A 17,791-nucleotide genomic window follows, 5' to 3' on the forward strand; every position below is an offset into this window, starting at 1 on the left:
CTCTGGACATGTCCCCTCTCACTCTCACTGGCGGGATGTCCCCTGGAAAGACACACTCATGGCCAAACCCCTGCACCTGTGAACGGGACCTTATCTGGACACAGTCTTTGCGAATGTGATGGAGTTGGGTCATACCACAGCGGGGCAGACTCCAATCCAGGGACGGGCATCCTTAAAGGAAGTGGGGAGAACACACAGAAACAGGCACAGGGAGGTGGCTGGGCAGGATGGAGGCAGAGACTGGAGCCACGCAGCTACAAGCCAGGGCCACCTGGGCTCCCAGCAACCAGAAGAAGCAAGAAGGACCCCTCCTTGGAGCACTCGGAGGGTGAGAGCCCCCCGATACCCCCATCTCAGACTTCTGCCTCCAGAGTTGGGAGAGGAGAAACCTGTGGTTTCAGGCCACCAGGTTTGTGACCTGCTGTCATGGCAGCCCCGGGAGACTCGCGTGCCACCCAAACTCTCTCCACCGAACTCTGCTCAGCCTCCAGACCAGGCTGAAATCCCACCTTCTTCTCGTGCCCTGGGAGAAGGGAACCCCTCAGCCCCCCGAGTGTTCCCAGACCCAATATCTCATCTGCCCCACTCACAGGGGCTTGGTGGACGCAGAGAGGCCGCGCTTACCTATAGCGGGCAACACAGAGGTGGACCTTCCCCGAGTATCTCTGCTTTGAGGTATTGGAATTCCGTTCATTCTCCATCTATGAAAAAGGCAATGGGTGTGCGGGTTATGGAAGCTGGAGGTGTCCCACTCCCTTCCCGCGGCAACGGGAAAGCCCCTCACAGCTTCCTGGGCCCCAGGAGAGACGGCCTGAGACTGTGGCACTCCCAGGAGGCACTGCCACCCGCACCCCCACATACAAGTCCGGAAAGGAAGGTGGTCCCTCAGTGTGCACCCCTTATCACACAGGCCCCTTCTGTGTTTGTGGAGAACCCAGTCCCCAAACAGCAAGGCTCGAAGGCAGGGCCTTCCCCCAGCAGAATTCAGGGCGTGAGACACTCGGGGCGCCAGGCCCTGTGGGGTCGGTGGAAGACACAGCTGCATGCTGCTTTGGGCACTTGGCCCTCCAGGGGCTCAGTTTATGGAAGAGGCTCCCACCACCCCACATGCCCAGCGCCTCAGGAGGACGACATGGGGAGGTGGTGGGAGCTGCCATGTCCCCCCAGCCCCCACCCTCTCTTCCTGTCTCGGGGTTTGTGGAGTGTGGGGGCTCTACCCAGTGTCTCCTACAGCAATCCTGGGAGTCAGTGGGCGTGGCCTTTTCTCATAGGAGTGGGGGAGAAATTGAGCATGTGTGCGACCCCCCAGTTATTCCACTCTCACTCCCCCCAGCGCACTCCCCACACAAGCCGGAACAGTCTTTAAGCAGGAATTAGACCACGTCACCCCCTGCCTTAACAGCTTTCAGTGGCTTCACCTCGGACTCAGACAAAAAGCCAAGCGCTGTCCTCTGCCCCGGCCTCAGCTCGTCCCTGCCCCTGCCCCCCTCCAGTCACACCAGCCCCTTCCCATCAATGCGACAGGACAGGACTCGAGGGGCCGTCCCCGACCTCCACAGGCCCCTCCCGGCCACCTCGGCATCAACGGCCTCCCTGTGTCATCCTCGCACCCTTCGACGGGATTTGCTTTTCTAAACGCTGCCTCGCCAGTGTTCTCTCTGCTCCCCCTTAGAACAGGGACCTCACCTGTGTTCACAGCGGGGCCCCTACATCCCAGCACATAGTCAGGCCAGGGAATTAAAAGGGGCAAAGGGAAGAACCAACCAGAAGGAAGAGAGGGAGGAGGATGGGGAAGGAAACACGGGACAGACTGGCCAACATCCACACCAGACACACACGGCACAGGCAGGCCCGGCGGCCCCTGTGGGACGGGACTCACGTCTGACTCAGATCTGCATCTTGGGCTACCGGATCTCGACAGAAAGGTGGGCTTGGCGGGCAGAGGCTCCGGACTGTCACCAGGCTGTGGAAGGGGCCGGATATATTCACCGATCGCAGAGCCGCCTCCAATAGCGCTCTCCTGACCTGGCCACGAACATTAAAACAAGTTGAAACAAATATACAAATAACATCGTAAAAGTGCATTGGTCACGTGCCTACCCGGGGTACCTTTCCCCTCTTTGACAACAGTCACTGCGTTTCATTTTGGGGTCCACCCATCTCCCGCTCACCATCTACGTAGGCTGGTGTGACCCCACCCTCAGCTCTGGGCCCGTCCAGCTGGCAGGTTCACCCTGGTGGTAATGCTTCTTTGGGAGCACAGGATGAGGACCTGCCCAGGCAGAGGGAACTAAAGGAGAGTTGATGGCAAAGAGGCTGCTCCTTTCCATGGCTTAAAATTGAGCGGCTGTGAAGCTCTGGGAAGCCGCCAACCTCCTGCACCTGCAAGAGGAGCATTCCATGAGGACGGCACCTGCTCACAGCGAGAACGAGGGAAAGTGGATCCTGGCGATGGGCTTGGAGCCCCTGGTTCAAGATGTACCTGAAGCCGCATCCTGGCTCTTCACCTGCTCCAGGTGACAGACACACTCCTTTTCGCTCACATCAGCATAGGCTGGCTTTGCTGTCACTTGTGAACCACTGAGTCCTAACTGGCCAAAGAGGTGAGTTTGTGGCTAAAATATACTCTTGATGAGAGATTTGCAAGGACTGAAATAGTTCTCATCCCATCCTATCCTCCTGGGGTCTCAGGGGCTGCTGAGCCCTGTCCTGGTGGCCTGGAAAGGAGCATTGAGCACCGTGACGAACGCTGCCCTTTAACCAGGATCCAGGTGTGAAACACGATGCGGCTGCTTCCTTCCCAAGCTCTCCGCTACTAGGAATGATGACGCCTCCTCCCTGGGGTCCCTGGTCCCTCTGTCGCTGTCTCATCCTAACAGTCACCTCACTGATGAATATGAATTGCTGAGTCCAAATCGGGAAGGATAAAATGATTTAAAAAGCCATCAGGAATGTTCCACTAACGGCTGCCCTAGGAGCCGCCCCTGGCAGGCCCCACAGCTCCAGGCTGCAGTGAGCAGCAGGACAGCACCACCACGGCAGGGAATTGGAACTGGGGCAGCCCTGCCCCGCGGTCTCCTGTGAGAACATCCGATCCTGGAGGGCAGGACCTCGTTTTATTCACTGTAACATGGCTCGGCGTGCAGCAGGTGCGAAGTGAACACTGAACGAGTCAGCTCCCAGAAGCCTCAGAAACCCAGCCGAGAGCAGGGCCTGCTGCAGCTTCTCCAGTTCCAGCTGGCATTGCTGCTTCTCTGCTCCCAGCCACGAGAGTCACCTGGACCAGTGGAACTCGACGGGCGTGGCAGGCTCCACGTGTGGACAAAAGCCACTTTTCCTCCCCACACAGTGGCCAGGGAACTTTCCGGAGAGGAAACGCTGTCCTCCGGCGTTCTGAGACTGGGGGGGTTTGTGACTGCAGCAGAGCTTATCCTTCCTGCCTGACACCGCAGCCACGGTGAACAGCAGGGGACGGCACAGCCGATGAAGGTGATGTGAACACAGCAGTCACCTTGTATTCACACTTAACTTATCCGAACCTAACTCTCTAGGGAAACATAATGTAATCCCCATGGAAGCTTCTACCTGCCGCTGTGCCTGAGAAGAGAGGGTGAGATTAGAAACAAAACATGCAGTGCCTTCAAGTGGGGCTGGCTCCCACCGGCCCCTCGAGATGTGAACACCACCCTCTCTCATGATGGGAATGCTTCAGAATACGTATGTTCTAGAAAAATATGGCTCAAAAACATGTTGACTCAAAAAACCCAGCTCCCATACTGGAAAGAAAGCTGGCTGTGCTGAGGGGGGTGCAGGCGGGGATAGGAGAGGCCACGCCTCTCCCCAACGCGCTCCTTCCTAGGAAGTTGCCAGGGACAGTTTGGTCCGTGAGCAACGCCTGCCTCCCATACTGACTGCAGAGCCTCACCATACAGGGGTGAGGGGCCTCCCCATACAGGACGCGAGTCCCTTGGTGGCCGCCCCAGCCACAGGCCGGAGGAGCCCTGGGTGAAAGCACAGGTGAGTGACGGCACATCCGCCTGGGACCCCTTCTGTGTCTTGTGGCCAGCCCTGCACCTTCCACCACCCTGTCTCTCAGGTCCGTGTGGGAGGAAGATCTGCGGCAGATGAACAGGTAAAAAATACAGATACGAACACAATGGGATGTTATCCGGCCTCAGGGAAGAAGGACACGCAGCCCTTCATGACAACATGAGGGACCTGGAGGACTCTCTGCTATGTGGAATAACCCAGGCACAGAGAGACAAACGTGGCATGGACGGCCCCCACTTACATGCGAAACCTCAACAAGGCCAACTCGCAGAAGCAGAGATCAGAACAGTGGTTACCAGGGGCTGGGCCTGGGGCTGTTGGTTGAAGGGCACAAGATGAATACGCTCTGGGGATCTGCACAGAAACATGAATGCAGCTAAAATGCTGGATTGTAGGCCAGGGCAGCGGCTCACACCTGTAATCCCAGCACTTTGGGAGGCCAAGGCAGGTGGATCACCTGAGGTCAGGGGTTTAAGACCAGCCTGGCCAACATGGTGAAACCCCGTCTCTACTGAAAATACAAAACTTAGCCGGGCATGGTGGCGGGTGCCTGTAATTCCAGCTACTTGGGAGGCTGAGGCAGGAGAATCGCTTGAACCTGGGTGGCGGAGGTTGTAGTGAGCTGAGATCATACCACTGCTCTCCAGCCCGGGCAACAGAGTGAGACTCCATTGCAAAAAAAAAAAAAAACGCTGGATTATAGACTTGAAGTTTGCCAAGGAGGTAGATCTTAAGGGTTTTCACCATGAAAAGAAAAGGTAACCACGTAAGGACGTGGATAGGAGGTGGTATGTTAATTAGCTTGGCTGTGGTGATTATTTCGCAACTGATTTATGTTACATAGGATCACGTTGTACACCTTAAATATATATGATTTCTAATTATCCACTATACCTCAAAGTTGGAAAAAATGTACAAAAATAAGTAAACACAGAGGGGGAAAATGTACAAAAATAAGTAAACCCATTCAGAGAGTGAGGGAAGAAAGAATAAAACAAGAGGAGACCCTCAGCAGAGGCCTGGAAGAGGGACCTGTGCTGTCTGCAGGGAGGAGTGTCCTGGTGGGATCGGGGTGGTGTGGAGCAGCTCTTTGGAGGCGCTGGTGTCCGCCACCATAAGTGACATGCACTGTGAGGAGAATGCCAGGGCAATGCCAGGGGAGACGGGCATGGGCCATGCCGGGGGACCCCGGTGGGCGAGGAAAGAGTGATTAAATGAGCTGGGTTCATTAGGAGGGTGCATCTTCCGGACGGTTATTAAACACAAGCCATGGTGCACACCTTCTTCTCTGCCAAGCGGCCCCTGGTTTAGTACAGGCATCGTCCCGCTTTGGTTTTTTGGTTTTACTCAGTGTGCATTTTCTGCCGTGGTTAATCAGATTCCTTTTTCCATGCTGGCCAATCCCCGTTCCCACCTCCCTGACCCAGGAGCTTTGCAGTGGGTCCCACATTCACGTGCTGTGAGCCTCGGGCTCACCGGGCAGGCCTGCGACTGCTGTTTTCAGAAGGGCCAGCTTGCAAGGTGGGTCCCTGGCCGGTGTCTGGAACTCAGCTTCTGAAATGCCCTCTACACTGGAAGGAAACATCCCCTGAGTGATAAAGGCAGGCCTGGCTTGTGCACACCACACAGCTCACAGTGAACACCTGCTTTCCTTCTGGGAGTCTAGAGCTTCAGTGGCCATGGTGCCCGCACAAGCAGCCCCCAGGAAAAGCTCTGGGCCCGAGTCTCAGTGGGTTTCCCAGAGCAGAAGCCGTGCGTTTCTTGTGGCATGGAGCGGCGCTCTGTGTCCCTTTGCGGGAGGGAGGGAGAGAGAGAGCGTGGAGACACGTGCATTCTGTTTTCCCCTGGGAAGAACTGAAACTGTCTTGTTTTCCTCCACCCTTCAGGTTTCACAGCTCAAATGTGGTTTCTTGGCAGCCGCCTTCCAGGACCATCTAGAAGAGCCCAAATCACCATCCACCTTGTCACCTGGTCTGTATGCAGCGTCTGTTTCAGGGGCTCCCTATGTATCATCTGCCCGCCAGCAGGAGCTCCGCCAGGGGCCCTGTCTGTCTTTCAATGTCACAACCTGGGCAGGGCATGCAGCCCGTGTGTCGTGAGTGCCTGGAGATGAGTGGCAGAGCACTCAGATCCTGGTCCCTGCCCACTGGCCTTCCACAGCCATGGCCGCTTACCCCAGCCCGTATGCTCTCTGATGCATGGACCAAAAGCGAAGGGTGTGGGAAGGTGCGGGATGAGGGGAGAGGCAGGAGAACGATTTTTAACAAGACCCAAGTGGCATCTCCTTATTTTAATGATAAAAAGCACCCAAGGTACTTATATATTCTGATAAAAACTAGGGGAAATGTGCAAATTATCTTTTTTACGGAATTCCAAAGTGAGGTTCAGATGCTCATCTCTCCTAATTTTTTTTAAACCAACTTCTTAAACAGATGGGCAGACCTGGCCATGAAACCTGTCTAACGTCTGCATCCCACTTAACCTTCAGCCGGGGCATGGCACCTCCACCGAGCTCTGATTAAAGGACACCTGTGATTGTTCTGCCTGCGACCAAGACTAACCCCCCCAGCACGTACACAGGGGGCTTCTCCCCACCCGGCCTCTAAGCAGGACTGTGCTGGGTGAGGGCTCATGTTCACCACTGCCTTTGCTGGAATAGAGGTGCCAAGCACGTCCCAACATCACCAACAGGTTACTGAGATGAGAAGGAAGGGAAACAACTAATGCAGAGAAACGAGCTTCGCAGAGCGTTGGAGTATCCCGCCAAGAAGCCCGCGTGGAGTTATCACCCGTGTAGTCTCTGCAGCCAGACTCCTGGGTTCACATCCCAGACTGAGCCTTCATCAGCAGCTGTGTGACCCACGCTAGTGCCTTGGTTTTTCTCGCCTGTAAGATGGGATTTACAGGTGAGAAAATGTGTGGGTCACACATTTGTGGATGCCCGTGAGGTGCTGGGTGCACCGTGTGCCCCGTGGCTGCGAGCAGCCCTGTTCTCATCCTTCCTACTGTGGTGGTGGGTCCCTGAACCCTCTGCCAGGTGTCACCAAACCAACTTCACCTGCACGCACCCTCGCAGGCCCGGCCAACGGCCAGTCTGTCCCCACCACAGCAAGGCGGATGGTCCAGGTGCTTACCTTTGCCGAGGGAGGTGGCTAGGCCATTCACAAACTGTGGGAAAGGCTTGCCGGGGGCCGTGGAGACATCCAGGGGGGCCACCGTGCTGCCACCCAGCAGGTCAATCTTCCCAGCGTGCTGCCGGAACTTCTCCAGGTCCCGGGACAGCAGGTTGAACTGCTCACTTTGAGTCCGGCATTTCTCCTCCAGCTCTCGAACCTTGGACTGCACGGCAGAGGCAGGACAGGGGGTCAGCGGTGGCGCATTTGGTGGTGGAAATGTGTCTGAGCCTGTTCACATGTGTTGTATGTGTGCACATATGCATGTGTGTGCACGTGTGTGTACACACACACGTGTTGTGTCTGTGAAAATGCATGCGTGGTAAGAGTGTGTGCACGTGTCTGTGTGTGCCGTGTGCAGCAGGGGCTGCCTCCCACCTCCACGGGAGAGCAGTGCCTGATAAACCCAGCTTCTCGTGCCACCTGGCTACTGGCCAATGTGAGAAACCACAGGTGCCAAGAAATTCTGCAAACACTCAGCTCCCAGCCAACCGTAGATTGTTCTGGGCTGTGCGTGCAGCCCGGGCACTTTGCAGTTGGCAGGCTTTGCTAGAGCTGTTTGGAACTTGGAGTATGAGGCTGTGATGCGGCCCAGACTCAGGGGAGTAGCTCAGGTGCTGTCCCACGGATGCAAGGATGCAATTCTCATCCAGGGTGCCTGCCCCTTTGGACTGCAGAACACTTAAGAACGCCACTTTGAGCAATAAGGAATCTATCTGCTACAGTCAGTTAGCAACATTGCTGCATTTGCAGACAACACGAAGACACCTCGGGAGCCCTGGGGAAGGCAAGCGTCTCCCCTGGGGACACATACAGGAAAGGGGTAGCCCAGCAAAGCTCCTTCCTCGGGGCAGGACAGACCTGGGCTGTGTCCAATCTCGGGACATCTCTGACCCTTGTGGGCTTCCTCCCAGGTCAGGGGTACATGGGCAAAGCCCCGCTCCCTGCTCCCCTGGGACTCGAGTTGTGTGTGAGACACGGTCTCCTGAGATGGGTTTCTGGCCCCCATCACAGAAGGTGCAGGACAGAGGGGTCTACAGAGGACCCACCCTTCCTTTCTCCACCGCGCTGACCGCCCCCCGGCACTACGGTAGCTCCTGGGCTGTTTGTTTCTTGTCGGTGTCCACGACGACACTCTCAGCCCTGAGTCTCTGCCTTCTGGCTCGTGGATACACCTTCGGCACTCTGCATGGACTCAGCATCGTGCTCAGAGAGCGTTTGCTGAATCAGTGAAAATGGCGAACCCTGAGCTCTGGGTACCATGCTCCTTGTGGGGACGGCTTGTCGGGTCTGCATACAAGGCCGCTTTCTTGCCACTCCTTACTTTAGGACGGCTGGGAAAATCCGTTATGGGATTATTAATGGGGCCTGACGACAGACACTGGTGTTTCCCCAGTGAAATGTCAGCCGCATGAGGGCAGGCCTCTGTCGTCCTGTTTCCTGCTGTGTCCCGGACCTGAGCAAAGGGCTCAGCGACAGTCCCCACCTCCCCCTCCTCCGCCCCTCCTCTTCATCCATCCTCTCCCCCACTGTCCCTCCACAAGCAGTAGGCTTCTCAGCTCCTTAGTCCAGAATGAAGCACTATTTATGGCTGAGATCATGGATTTCTAAAATAAACCTAACAAATCCAAAGCCTATAATTAATTTCTTTGATTCATTAAAAGAAATCAGCACTATTCTTCTTTAAGAAGCTGAATGGGCTTGGCCAAGCCGGCTGTGTCTACCGAGGAAGGCGTAGAGCTAAAAACCCAGGGGCTCCCGGGCATGACATGGAAAGCATCAAAGGGAATCCAAGCCCGGGGACAGCTCCTACCCCAAATGCGGGGTCTGCAGGTGGGATGATGACTCAGCTTCCGGGGGCTTGCAGGCACTCTGGTTCTGCTGGATTAGCCCTTAAGACAGAGTGACAGGCCCTGCAGGGCAGCCAGGGTCTTGGCCAGGGAACAGCTGTCACTGCCTGCTGCAGGCAAGGCCTGACCCCAGAGGGCCCTGAGCTCAACTGTGTGAGCCAACAAGCCCCCAGGCACCCACGGGGCACTTGCGGAGCCTTCCTGGGGCGTGGAGGAACAGGAGACGTTTAATAGTCATGCATTCATTCTAACGTGCGACAGAGAACGTGTAACTGGCACATCCATTCCCTGACATCGTATCTATGAAAATGACCTAACTAAAATAGGCCGGGCATGGTGGCTTATGCCTGTAATCCCAGACTTCGGGAGGCCGAGGCAGGCGAATCACCTGAGCTCAAGAGTTTGAGACCAGCCTGGCCAACATGGTGAAACTCAGTCTCTACTAAAAATACAAAATTAGCCGGGCAGGGTGACACATGCCTGTAGTCCCAGCTACTTGGGAGGCTGAGGCAGGAAAATTGCTTGAACCCAGGAGGCAGAGGTTGTAGTGAGCCGAGATCGAGCCACTGCACTCCAGTTCGGGCAACAAGAGTGAGACTCTGTCTCAAAAAAAAAAAAAAGTGAATAGATTTTTCCTATTACAATCTTGAAATGATAAAATTATAGCAATAAAGAACAGATCAGCAGTTGTCAGGGTTTCGGGTTAGGGAAGGGTGTGACTAGGGAGGGTGTCATGAGGGAGTTTCTCTGGGTGACAGCAGCGTCTGTACACCTGACGGTGGTGGTGGTAACAAGAATCTGTATATACAACCAAATGCCATACAGCTGTATACTGGGGGGACAAAAAGAGGATATAAACACTGGAGAAAGCAAATAAATTCCCCAGCACACCACAGTGCTGCTCCCACGCCAGCTTCCCGGCTTTGAGAGCACACTCTGGCTGCAGAGACGCCACCACCGGGAGGCCGGAAGAGGGGCCACGGGAACGCTCCCTGCTGTCTTTGTAAATTCCCGCGAACCTAAAATTACTTCAAAAGAAAGTTTTCAGAAGTGAAGGGATTTTAAACAACAGAAACTAAGAATATAGGCAGCATGCAGAGACGGTGAAAATAATGAAAGGTACCACGTGAACGGCCAACCTTTGGGGACGTTACACCCCATCGAGAGGGCTAAGGGCGGCTGAGGTCGCAGGGGCCTAAAGCGAGTTCTGCACCTGATACACACCTACGCGGTGGCCGGCGGGCTGCGGGCTGCCTGCTTTGGTTGCAGGAGGGCGGGTTGGGTGCAATACAGAGGGAAGAGGGCAGGCTGTCTGCTCTCACATGGTTCCATAGGACTCCCAGAAATGACGGGGGCTGGGGGGCCAAGGATGAGGGTGAGCCAAGCAGCAGCTGCAGGCTCTCTGTGGTTTGGTCCCCAGGGCCTGGCAGGGCCACTCCCATGCCTGTGTCCTGTGTGGGCCACAGTGGCACTTCCTAAGGTCAGCCCCTCGGCCTGGCCCATCAGTCCATCCTCAACCCCTAGTTCAGGACTTGGCACAGCATGGGCATTTAACAGATACTCGATGGATCACAATAAGCTGTGGGTAAATGGATCCGTGCACAGGAAGTACGGAGTACCCTCAAGTTAGAGATGAACCAGGTCACCTCTGTCCAAGGGAGACAGAAAACAGGTGGAGGAGCAGCCACCGGGTGGCTCATCAAGGAACCCCAAGACCTCTGCACAGCGGCCGGTGGGGTTCAAGGAGGGCCGCCACCAGCCTACCGAGGGGCCTGCGTCTTCTGTGCACAGAACGGGGCCTGGAGCGCAGACTCACAGGATACCTACAGCTGAGGTTTCCCCGTGGGAGAGGGAACCTGGCCCTGATGAACACCCAGGCCTGCGATGGCACAGTGCGTGACCATGGGTGAGGAGAGGCCACACCACCCAGGTCCGCACGAGTGCCTGAACCCCAGAGCCACAGCCTCAGAGACCCCTGCAGGGCCGGACATGCCTTCCCTCTGCAGCCGAGGCTTGGGGTGACTGGACAATGAGCTGAAGGAGGAGGGGTGGGAAAGGGCTCAAGCCTGAGCATCCCCCAGCTCGGGGCAGTGGATGAAAGGCCAGGCAGGAAGCCCCGGGGCCAGAGTGCCTGTGAGCAGCCAGGGCAGCGCCCGGCAGAGGTTAGTCCCGTCCTCTGTGAAACAGCCATGATGACAAAGCCTGTTTCTAGGATGAGCGTGAGGGCAGAGTGCGTCAACACGGGCTTAGTGCTCCAAAAAGGGCAGCAGATGGAATGCTGGGCACATGGAACTGCCATTGGCAGCGGCGGCGGCGCTCGCAGGAGCAGCTGCAATCACGGTGGCAGTGTTGGTATTGATTAGCCGTACCAGTATCAGTGGTACTGGTATTTTTATTTCCTGCAGTAGTAGCAGCCTTGCTTTGGTATGAAAGAGCATTAGCAGCAGTGGTGGCAACAGTAGTGTTTTTTGTAGGAATCGCATGGGTGTGAGCAGTGGTGTAGTAGCAGTGATGTTGGTATTAGCATTCATAGCAGCACAGTATTAGCAGCAGCAGCAGCAGCATTGGTATTATTCGTACTAGTTGCAGCAGTATCATTATTACGACCTGCAAGTGTACTGGTGTTATCCTTCACAGTAACAGTTTGGCGTTAGTATTAGTAGCAGCAGCAGATGCAGTATTAGCAGCAGCAACAGCAGGGATACTGGTATTCTCAGCAGAGTAGCAGCCAGCCACTGTCCTTGCTTCCCCTACAGGTTCCCCAGGGCCTGGCACCAGGGACATCCACCGCGTTCTGAGGGGTGTTGGGAGCAGGAGGCCCACGGGCAGCAGTGACGGGGGAGACCCAGCTTGCCTGAGCCCCCTCCCACAGTCCCCTCGCCCACCTGGGTTCACTGCACAGGAGATTCCATGCCCTCCTGTGACACAAAGTCACTCCGTTCTTGAAGCCTAAGAAATGCCCCCAGGCTCCCAGCTGCCGCCTCCTCCCGAACCAAGGGGTCAGCAGATAGGGCCAGTGGTTCCCCATTCACAAGGGACCCATCCCCAGGACCCAGACACCTCCCGCCAGGCTCCACCTATGACACTGGGGGGTCACATTTCAAAGGGGCCAGTGCCTCGGCCGGGTGCAGCCCACCAAAGGCAAAGCTAAAGCTTCCGGTTTCCCAGGATCAGCAGGGCGCCATTCCCTCCACATCTCCTGTTGAAATGTGACCTCCAGTGTTGGATGCGGGGCCCGGCAGGAGGTGTCTGGGTTCTGGGGGTGGATCCCTCATGAACAGCTTGGCGCTGTCCTTGCCATAATGAGCAGGCTAAGTTCACACAAGGTCTGGGTGTTGAAAAGAGCCTGGCACCTCCCATACCCTCCTGCTCTCAGCACACGACACGCCTGCTCCCCGTTCGCCTTCTGCCATGATTGTAAGCTTCCCAAGGCCTCCTCAGAAGCCAGCACGCCGTCTGTACAGCCTGCAGGACCATCAGCCAGTGACTCCTTCATAAACTACCTTCACAAATGGCCCAGCCTCAGGCATTCCTTTAGAGCCAGAACGGCCTGACACGCCCAGGGAATTTTCAGTTTACCGGAAAAGCTCACATTTTAAACACTGGTGAGCATTTAAAGGCTCAGCAGCAGCCTGGGCTGACGGGCATGTCTAGAGACGGCTGTGGCTGCTGGCCATGGTGCTGCTCTGCACAACAGCATGGTGGCACTCCCGCATCAGCAGGTTGGGTGTGTGGGGGGCCAGGTTGGGATCAAATGTCCTCCTGGCCCTGTAGATGCCCCCAGTTGTACCCACATAAGCCTCTGACCCACAGGACGATCCCTTAGTTGCTCCCGGGCCTGGGGGACTCTGGAACCTAGAATTTGCAACCCTCTGGGTGCCTACATCCACCTGGGCATTGAGCACGTACTTACAGACAAGCTGCGCAATGCGTTGCCATAATTGAGAATCCCCCCCAGGGTTGGCCAGTGCAGACATCAGGAAGGCTGCGCTGCCACAAGCCTGGAGACTGCTGCTCCAAGGATGCCTGCCTGACTGCGTCTCCACTGAGACCCCAGGCACGCTACTCGGCATGACCAATATCAGGAAAAATAAACAGTAGAGTTATTGGCTTTTTCCTAAGCATAAGGGATGGGAGGAACGGGCATTCGTTGGTTAAAGTGAAGCTATGTCACCCAGCTCACACATCTTAGCACTGCCCCACCTTTGAACGAGCAGGGCGTAGACTAGTGAGGCCCTGCTCCTGCCGTCTCGGGGACGGTGCTCAGAGCTGGGTCTCTAGCTGGTCCTGTGTGCAGACACTGATTTGAGGAGTCTGGTTGCCCCCGCCCCTGTCCAGCTGACATGCTTTCCCCGAATGAGCGCCGTGGGGCCAATGTACAAGCACCCTCCTAGCAGTGCAGAGCGCTGGCACCACGTGGAGCTCACAGGCCAAGCATGGAATGTACCCTCTCGTGCCTGCTTGTCCATAAGCACGTGCTCAGTAAATGCTTGTCTGATGGGAGAATCTGCTGTGAGACTCGCTTTCCTTGTAACCTACACTGAAGGTGTGGAACAGGGGCACAGCCTCCCCCACCTCGAATTCCTACCAAGGAGAACCTAAGAGTCGTGCCCGTCCACACCCAGCTTGTTTGCAACCTTTCCTTTCAGCTCCTCGCCTGAGCACAACTCCCTGGCTTCTTGGCAGCAGCCGAAGGCTCTCATGACTGCCAGGGGGGTCCCTGCTGGGGCTAAGAGCTTCCAATTATTGCCTGTGGGGAGGAATTGCCAGCAGGAGCCACTTCCAAAGCATGCTGAGAGAAAAGAGCAACCCGTGGTCCTACCCCAGGCAGGCACATTTACACCTCAATATTTATTTCCGGATACAGAGTGCTGTCCTATCTGGGTTTGGGACTGGGTCTGGGTGTCACCCTGGCTGCAGGGATACAGGGACACACCCAGCCACATGGTGCTGGCTCCTCCCCATCCCGAGGCCACCTGCAGGCGCTAGAGCCTGCAGGGCACTGCTCAGAAGCAACTGAGTCCAGACCAGGCAGGAACAGATGGCACAGTCATCAGGCAAATCAACTATAATTGGAACAAACAGCAGAGGCTTGCAAATGTGGATGTGGCTATTTCTAAAGACAAGGGGGAAGCATCCAAAGACGCCCCCGCAGCTCTCCCGGCTCCTGGCTCAGTGCCCTCCTCTGGCTTCCCGGCCTCTGTGAAGAGGGGTGATAAGCAGGCACTGTGCTGGCGGCTGGCATCCAAACGAGGTGGTTCTGAGAGCAAGGGGCCCGATGCATAATCACTCCAGAATCACAGGCAGAACCCAGGGACAGGCCAGGCTCACTGGGTCGTTTGACTTAGTGTCAGAGGCATTCAAACCACAGCGACTCCATCTTGAATAGGGGCTGGGAAAGATGAGGCTGAGACCTACTGGGCTGCATTCCCAGATGGTGAAGGTGTTCTGAGTCACAGGATGAGATAGGAGGTCAGCACAAGATACAGGTCACAAAGACCCTGCTGATAAAACAGGATGCAGTAAAGGAGCCACCAAGACCCACCAAAACCAAGATGGCAATGAGAGTGACCTCTGGTCATCCTCACAGCACATTATGCGCTCATTACAATGCGTTGGCTGCTAAAAGACACTCCCCCCAGCGCCATGACAGCTTACAGACGCCATGGCAACATCAGGAAGTTACCCTACATGGTCTGAAAAGAGTGGAGCCCTCAGTTCTGGGAACTGCCCACCCCTTCCCCCCCACAAAAACTCCTGAACCATCTACGCCTTGTTCAGCACATAATCAAGAAATAACCACGAATAGCCCACACTGCTGCTCTGCCTACGGAGTGGCCATCCGTTCATTGCTTTACTTCTCTCACATACTGGCTTTCCCTTTCCTCTATGGACTCACCCAAATTCTTTCCTGTGCAAGCTCCAAGAGCCCTCTCCTGGGCTCTGGATGGAGGCTGCTTTCCAGTAACATCAGGAACAATGTGGAAACGAATTGTCCCCTGTGCTGTCTTTATGTGATTTCATTGCTCACTGGCTGAATACCCACTATGTGCCAGGCCCTCTGTGATTTCATTGTTCACTGGCTGAATACCCACTATGTGCCAGGCCCTCTGTGAGTTCATTGATCATCTGCTGAATACCTACTATGTGCCAGGCCCTATGTGAGTTCATTGATCATCTGCTGAATACCTACTATGTGCCAGGCCCTATGTGAGTTCATTGATCATCGGCTGAATACCCACTATGTGCCAGGCCCTGTGTGATTTCATTGCTCACTGGCTGAATACCTACTATGTGCCAGGCCCTATGTGATTTCATTGTTCACTAGCTGAATACCTACTCGTGCCAGCCTATGTGAGTTCATTGACCATGGCTGAATACCTGCCTCTGCATTCAGGCCCTATGTGATTTCATTGATCCGGCTGAATACCTACTATGTGCCAGGCCCTATGTGATTTCATTGTTCACTGGCTGAATACCCTATTATGTCCATTGCCCAGGCCTAATTGAGTTCACTGATCATCGTGGATTACCTCCCACTACTACGTGCCGGGACTATGTGTGTGATTTCATTCGGTTGAATTATACTATGTGCCAGACCTATGTATTTCATTGTTCACTGACTGAATACCTACCTTAATGTTGCAGGCCTATGTGATTTCATTGTTCACTGGCTGAATACCCACTATGTACTTGCCAGGCCCTATGTGATTTCATTGTTCACTGACTGAATACCTGCCTCGTGCCAGCCTATTGAGTTCATTGACCGTATTTCCAGACCTCCTACTACGTGCAATTTCTATGTGATTTCATTGATCATTTTGAATACCTACTATTGCCAGGCCCTATGTGATTTCATTGTTCTGGCTGAATTACCCTATTATGTGTGCCAGGCCTAGTGAGTTCACTGATCATGTTTCGGATACCTACTGCGTGCAGGGCCTATGTGATTTCGTTGTGCCATTAATCAGTTGAATACCTACTTTTTATGTACTTATGGGCCCTATCTGTGATTTCATTGTTCACTATTTGAATACCTACTATGTGCCAGGCCTAGTGAGTTCATTGATCATCCGGCTGAACTACTACTACCATTGCCAGGCCCTATGGCATGATTTGCGTTGTTCACTGTTTTGAATACCTACTACGTGCAGGCCTATGTGATTTCATTTGTTCACTGGCTGAATACTACTACGTGCCGAGCCCTATGTACGATTTCATTGATCATTGGCTGAATACCTACTACGTGCTGTTTATGACCCCTATGTCTTGATTTCATTGTTCACTGGCTGAATACCTACTATGTGAGCAGGCCCTATGTGAGTTCGTGACCATTGTGTGGCTGAATACCTACCGTGCCCCAGGCCCCTAGTGAGTTCACTGATCATCGGCTGAATACCTACTCATTGCCTTATGGGCCCTATAGCCAGTTTCATTTATTCACTGGCTGAATACTCCACCTACTCGTGCCAGGCCTATGTGATTTCATTGTTCACTAGCTTCCCTAGAATGACCACCTGCCACGATACCAGGCCTTCTATGTGATTTCATTGATCATTGGCTGAATACCTACTATGTGCCAGGCTCTATGTGATTTCATTGTTCACTGGCTGAATACCTACTATGTGCCAGGCCCTGCCTGGGGCAGTCATGCATTGCTGGTGACTCAGAGAGACCTACCGGGTAAGTCGGTGTTAGGCCGTTGCACCAGGGCAGAAGATGAGGCCAAGAGGGACTCGTGGTCACACCCCCAGCGGGCAGCAGGACCTACCCAGGTCTCTCCGGCTGCCGTCTCTGAGTCTCTCTGCCCAGGGCCCACCTGAGCCCAAGCCTGCACCCTCACTCACCCACACATCCCCCCCAACACACTCACTGGCCCAGGGGTCACCCAGCCTCTGAACAAGAGCCAGGCAGGGCTGGTTCCCTGCAGGCCAAGCAGGCCGAGCAGGCCCAGCACCTGGGACCACAGCCCTTTACCTTCAGGGGCCCACAGACATGGTTCCACTTTAGTTTCCTTTAAAATCGGAAAAGAAGTGAAAAAGGGTGGTAAATACATAATGCATCCAACCTGGGTAATACTCATCTTTATTCCACCCTAGATGCAAAATACAACTGTGAGGATTATTTTATGAAGGAAGGGATGACCCCTAAAGGCAAAGGCCCACAGCCCACAATCGTCCACTGCGGGCCTGAGGCCAGACCCCTGTGGGGAGGTGGACCCCAGCCTGTTCGGGAAGCAAGCACGCTGGCCACCCTGGAAGTCTCCCAGGGAGGAAAGAGGGCTGCTCAGGAAAAATAGCCGGGCTCCTCTGAGGCCAAGACGAACCAGGGCTGACGTCATCTGCAGTTCGATGCCTCACTCCAGGAGGAGATACCCAAGGCACTGTGGAGAGGAGAGGGACTCCCACGAGGGTGCTCTGAAGAACCACCACAGAGCTGCCGACACGCACAAGTCAGGCCTCTGAGCCCAAGCCAAGCCATCGCATCCCCTGGGACTTGCACATGTATATATACACGCCCAGATGGCCTGAAGTAACTGAAGAATCACAAAAGAAGTGAAAATGCCCTGCCCCGCCTTAACTGATGATATTCCACCACAAAGGAAGTGAAAATGGCTGGTCCTTGCCTTAAGTGATGACATTATCTTGTGAAATTCCTCTTCCTGGGTCATCCTGGCTCAAAAAGCTCCCCCACTGAGCACCTTGTGACCCCCACTCC

General features: G+C 54.9%; 1 protein-coding gene across 2 annotated transcripts in view; it reads right to left on the minus strand.

Annotated features, from left to right (window-relative positions):
• The window catches only part of RIMBP2 (RIMS binding protein 2), a 339,298-nt gene that overhangs the window by 51,810 nt on the left and 269,697 nt on the right, over window positions 1-17,791 (minus strand). Inside the window, exons 1-3 of one of the 2 annotated variants that reach the window (XM_031650932.1) lie at window positions 7,185-7,208; window positions 1,880-2,025; window positions 625-701 (exon numbers count right to left, since the gene is read on the minus strand). The exons of the other annotated variant lie outside the window; for it this stretch is intronic. Of the exons in view, the coding sequence (XP_031506792.1) occupies window positions 625-701 (77 nt within the window). The 5' untranslated portion in view covers window positions 1,880-2,025; window positions 7,185-7,208. Of the gene's footprint in view, window positions 1-624; window positions 702-1,879; window positions 2,026-7,184; window positions 7,209-17,791 lie in introns of those variants that run through there. 2 annotated transcript variants of the gene reach the window in all.

The sequence above is a fragment of the Papio anubis genome, chromosome 9, assembly GCF_008728515.1.
Source record: "Papio anubis isolate 15944 chromosome 9, Panubis1.0, whole genome shotgun sequence".
Classification (NCBI taxonomy): Eukaryota; Metazoa; Chordata; class Mammalia; order Primates; family Cercopithecidae; genus Papio; species Papio anubis.